At 38.2% G+C, this 6,000-nt stretch overlaps 1 protein-coding gene across 1 annotated transcript; it reads left to right on the forward strand.

Moving 5' to 3' along the window:
- The first annotated feature begins 3,508 nt into the window (after window positions 1-3,508).
- On the forward strand, window positions 3,509-5,739 carry ndufc1 (NADH:ubiquinone oxidoreductase subunit C1). Its single transcript, XM_026331311.1, has 4 exons — window positions 3,509-3,728; window positions 4,624-4,727; window positions 5,073-5,144; window positions 5,628-5,739. Exons 1-3 carry the CDS (start codon window positions 3,683-3,685, stop codon window positions 5,130-5,132), a joined length of 210 nt encoding a protein of 69 aa, XP_026187096.1. The 5' UTR covers window positions 3,509-3,682; the 3' UTR covers window positions 5,133-5,144; window positions 5,628-5,739.
- The last annotated feature ends 261 nt before the right edge of the window (window positions 5,740-6,000 follow it).

A 6,000-nucleotide genomic window follows, 5' to 3' on the forward strand; every position in this document is an offset into this window, starting at 1 on the left:
AGTATCCCCCTGGAAGAGCTGGGCTTCTACAACTGGCTTTTGCTGTTTACTCTATTCATAAATATGCACAGAACTGATGATAACTCTGTTTAATCTCTTGTTTTGTCCTCATGGGTTTTGTGTCTGCCATTGTAGATTCTGAGCTTTCTTCTCCTTATTTACTCCTCTGTGTCAGAGGTGCAGATACTGATGCTTTCAGGAAATGTTCACAAAAAGTGGAAAATTAAGCTTTAAGTCCTATTACATTAACTATATCGCAAACCTTTGTGTTACAAATCTAGTAAACATTTCACTATTGCTTTAACATTAACAAACCGCATAAACAATGTTCCTTTGTAATAAGATTAATCAATTGTATTTGTATTAATTATTGAACTTTACATTGTGGGAGGATTACAGTCAGTTGCAGTTTTTTTTTTTTTTTTTGCCACTTCTTGAATTCTTTCAATGTAGTAATAATAGACAGTTACAGCTCCAATATTTGAGCTGTCAGGAATAGATCACATTCATCATTAGGATACTGAAACAAGTGTTGTGTACCCTGCTGTAGTTTTTACAGTATGTAATGACTTGAATGTAGCACTGCCCTGTGTCTCATACAACTCTTTTCAATCCTTTTTAGTCAAACTCTTTGTAGTTTAGCCTCTTTCACAGAAGATGTGGGTCATCTGTCTTATCTGGGAAGTGATATATTTTAGAGAAGTAGCAACTGCAGGGGATCAAAGGCGGTGCCCACTTGAGGTCAACACCAATCCCTCCAGGACTTTATGTGGGTTAACAAACAGCATGTTCAGTCTGCTTTTTTTTTGTTTGTTTGTTTTGTTTTGTTTTTTTGTTTTTTTTTTAAATGTTAATGTAACTACATCTTTGCAGCTCACAATCCTTTTTCCCTCCACTGAGTAGACGAGTCAGGCCAATGTAAGCCAACAACCCTGCATCTGCCTGATGGATAGATAGATAGATAACACTGTAAAGAATGGTCGGACTTAAATAACACAAGCAGTGGTTACTTATGACTCATAAGTCACCACTTATACGTCACTAAAATAATGTGTCTGTAAATAGTGGAGTCAGTGCATCAGTATGTTATGTGTTTGTTGCATTTTAAACTATATTTTATTTGCAATTCTCATTGTCCCATTTTTCATTGATGCTAAACATTTAGGTTTCATAAGACTTCACCACCAAGGCCAAAGCTCCCCAGGATATGAAGGACCTGCCAAATGGAAAGATTTTACGTTGAAAACCACAACCTCTATGTTTTGGAAAATCACTGATAATCATTGTCAGATGTATTCCACTGGGGATGTTATTAATCCTTCTATGAAACAATGACTATAAGACAAAGTAAACCAACATTTTATGTTGAATTTCTGGTTCAGGCATTGCCCTCCCCTTGCTTTACTAAAATAGTACCCAGTTGAAAACCATCATATGATATGAACCATGAGTTTTGTGACCCGTTCCACCCCTGATAGACAGACACTGCGCTAAAGGTAGTAACAAACAAATGTAATCTTCCATGTCTTTATTGATATATTCAGGAATTGTTATGTCTTTTTTTCCTTCTTTAGGACCTGGTAGAGAGACAGAGCACTACAACTGGCCATCATAAACCAGCTGCCACTGGTGTTGGATCCAGCTTGCATAAGTGGAGGTACTGTTTTCATATTTGAGAAACTGGAGCAAGATTTTATACAATATGCACAACCAGAGTCCTTACAAACATAAATATTTCTATTACAATGCCAGGCTGGTATTTATCTTCTTCAACTCATGGTGAATTCTGTGATCAGAGATCCACTGGTGATGTTTTTGTAATACTCCATCCACATGCTTGTTTCATAAATGTATTCAAAGTTGATTAAAGTACTCCTGTATGTCTGCTGGATGTTCAGGAATACACAGAGAGGAGGAGGAGATTGCTAAAACTAAACTAAATATACCTAAGCCTAAATATAAACTAACACTGACTGACTACAATTCAAATGGCAATAATAATGTCTCTAGCAATCTCCTCCTCTCAAAAACCCATGGTTTGAGCAGTGACTCAGACCTTTTAAAGCCTTGACATATTGAAAAGCTCCTTCAAAATTCCCGAGAATCAGCTCGACACGAGGTCACGTGATTTGGGGCATGTTGAAGCAGGGATCGAAACACTGCTCACTTCAAAAAGATCGATACTGTGTGGAGCAGACGGGCTCAAGCGTCCCATCACTAATTCACACACCAGACAGACATAGAAATAGAGTAGGTTTAGTAATAGTGGCTTGAGGGACTGAAAGTTGTGAGAGATTCTGTGTGTGAAAGGTGAGGAAGGGATATAGAGGAAGAACAAGTGCCAAAAAGAGCACGATCATGGGAGCACTTTGATCTCATTAGTCCCCAAAAGGTCAAGTGCTTAATTTGTGCTCAGGAGCTGAAATACAGCAGTAACACGTCCTCGATGCTGTGACCCCTGCGCTCCAAACACCCAGAGACCACACCTAATACTACTGCTGCTGGTGGAGTGGGAACCCGACAAGGTACGCCTCACATAATTTATTTAGATAGAAAGACACACATAAACAAAATTATGCATCAAATTAAATGTGTTGTATATTTTTTTTTCTAAGGACGGCAAGCTGAGTTGGATGAGGCACTGGATGATATGGTCGTACTTGATGCACAGCCTTTTAAAGTGGTGGAGGGCAAAGGCTTCAGGGCCTTGGTACAGAAGCTTGACCCCCACATATGTCCTGCCTTCTCGAAAGGCTTTAAAAGCTATGGTTGCAAAAAAATATGAAGAGGGCCACATGTGCTGCTATGTATCCCCATCTTTTTCGGTGGCCAAGATATACTTTCACATGCCAGCTACATCAGTGCCATGCGAGCGGGTCTTCTCCAAAGCTGGACAGGTGTTCACAGGTAGTGAGATTAAAACCAAGCATTGTAGAAATGATTCTTTTTCTAAATAAAAATCTAAAATAACGTGATCAAGAAACTACATTCCGCTGAAATCCCGACGTAGCTCCTTACACTGCTATTGCACTACTTCACAAGTTGTATATATTGTTTATAAAATAATTTATTTCCTAGCGTTTTTAATTTACTTTTTTCCTTATGCTTTTCTTCTTTTTAATCTCCCATCTTCCTTTTAAAAAAGTTTAACTTTATTTAATTCTTGTACATAGAGCTTAGTGAACCGGAGTCACATTCATTGTTTGTGTGCACGAACGTGGCTAAGAAAACTGGTTCTTAAATCCGAACCAGCTTTCTTTTCAATGTCGCTGATACTGCCCAGTTTATGACATATGGCATAGACATGTACAAATATTCTGTGTATTTGTACAAATCCGCGTGTATGTTGGCTAATGGGGTATTGACGTGTTAATTTTGTAAAGAAATTCTGTCCAGTATCAACTAGGCTGCTTTAATACTTTAATGTCGTATATCAGTGAGTTACCATGGACACCGGGAAATTCAGATATTTACTGAAACTGAAATTACAACTGAGATTAGTCGAAACTCTGTATTATTATATATATTTGTATATCATTACATAAATCCAGTCTGAGGCTCTCATCGTGGCTGCATCGACCCCTCGGGATCATCTGCCTAGTCCTGCCAGGAAGGTTAATCAACCGCGGTGTGGCAGGATCGCCAGTCGGATGAAGGAGACTGACAGTTCACGTTAGCGAAAATGATTTTCAACCGCTTGTCATCTGCAGCCTTTCTCCTCCGTAGAGGTAAGATGATAACGAGAGTGAATTCGTGGTTATTGTTTTTGACGGGTATGTTTTTAGCTCGCTATTTACGAGGTGAACGCAGTGTTTGTTTTGCAGCCTGACCTTAGCTTAGCAGTCTTGTAACGTTAGCTTAGCTGTGCGTGAGGCTGTTTATCTGTCGGCCACATAAACTACATAGAAATCTGAGAATATGTGTGATTTATTTTAATCGTTGTCCTCTAGGTTTTACCCACAGCTCGTGAATGAAAATGGTTTTCACACCACATTTCTGTTTAACTCCCACATTCATTTCCACACAGCTGCTTAGTGCAGAGGTACTTAATCAGTCTTAATAATAGTATTAATAATAATATTATTAATAATAATAACAATAATATAGTGTATTCACAGGGATCTGCTGGAGCCTATCCCAGCTCTCTTTGGGTGAAAGGCAGGGGTCCACCCTGGACAGGTCCCCAGTCCATCACAGGGCCACATAGAGACCAACAACCTCACACACTCACACTCACTCCTATGGGCAATTTAGAGTCACCAATCAACCTGACATACATGTTTTTGGACTGTGGGAGGAAACCAGAGTACCTGGAGAAAACCCACACAAGCACAGGGAAAACATGCAGACTCCACACAGAAAGGCCCGTGATGGGTTTCAAACCAGGAACCTTCCAGCTGTGAGGCAACAATGCGAACCGCTAAGCCACCATGCTGCCCCAACACACACACACACACAAAAAATGTATTACTAAATTTGAAAATGTGTTTTTTAGGCTTACAGTGGTTAATTATGTCATACATGACTTATGGCTGCTTTATGTACTCTCAGCCAGTACCAAGACAATATTATTTTTATATGAAAAGCTTGGCTGTTCTTCCTTTTGCTGTGGATTTTTTGCAGTTGGATCTAGGTCTGCATTCACAAGCTCCAAGCCTGACATGGCCAACCCCAACTGGTTGCGGGTGGGCTCTGCCTTTGGAACAGCAGCTTTCCTTTGGATTCTGGTAAGTGACCACATCCTTTTATGTAGATAATTGAAATTACATATCATCGATAATATTGCATTTGGTTTTAGAGTTCCGTGGCTTTTTATTGCAGGGTTGCAATAAAAAAATTATTAATTATTCCTGAGTTTTAGATCTGATTTGCATGGAGACCAAGCTCCAAACATACACTTATATATCATTGCCTTGCCCTCAAATGTATCCATACTTTTAGCAAGATCCAACATTTTTTCTGATTGATGAATGAACATAAACAATATCTGATTATGAAAGTATGTGGTTCAACATGAAGAATGCTTTTACCTGAGTGTTTCATTTGTTTGCACTGTCATCTTTTACCTGCAGCTCTTCAGGCAGCACAGCACAGATGTACAAGAGTACAAAGTGAGGAATGGCCTGAAATAACCAACCACATTGGTATGTGGGTGTCCTTTGTTTAGATGATATTAGAAATACTGCATATCGTCACCTTCTTAAAATGATGGCCTAAGTAATTTTTTGACAAAAATGATTTTTTTGCCTAAGTAAGATCTTCATGATGCTGGCCACCTCTGGTAAAATTGCCTAAATCCTCAGTTGAACAGATCTTGCAATTCTGTCCCCATAATATAATTGCCTATGTCAACGGTGTGACTTAGGAAATTTTAATTTGCGAGACAGCATTATTTGCATGTCAATAGTCATGTGTTGTCATAACCTTTTTGTGTGAAATGATTAATAAATATAATATAAAAACATGAAAATATGACTTAGGCCATTATTTTAAGAGGGTGACGATATGATACACTGTGATGTTACCTATACTGATATATTGTATTATTCTGTCATGCAGTGCTAAGATATTGTCTAAAATATAAAAATTGATAAGCAAATAAAACATGTTTTTCTTGTCTTGTGCAGGTTGGCATGGTCTGCCTTCAGGATACACCTGTTTCACTGCGTGTTTTATTCCTGCCACTGTTCATGATTCCTTACTTTGTGTTCTGTGTAAAATAAAAATATGTCATGATAATTTGTATCATTTTGTTCACATGGATTCACATTTGTGTCATATAAATCTTTGATTTATATATTCTTATTAACCAAATGTCAGAGATACATACTTTACATTGGCCATTTCAAATAGCTAATATAAACTTAGCTTGAATCACAGTTGTTAGCTTTTGAAAAATCAGGCATATGGTGAGGAGGAAAAGTAATCTTCCTTCTACATTTGTTTATAAGATCTGGACAGGTCGCCATTTATGCTCAGAGATATAGGCACCATTACAGT

This window comes from Mastacembelus armatus, chromosome 10 (assembly GCF_900324485.2).
Source record: "Mastacembelus armatus chromosome 10, fMasArm1.2, whole genome shotgun sequence".
In the NCBI taxonomy this organism is placed as follows: domain Eukaryota; kingdom Metazoa; phylum Chordata; class Actinopteri; order Synbranchiformes; family Mastacembelidae; genus Mastacembelus; species Mastacembelus armatus.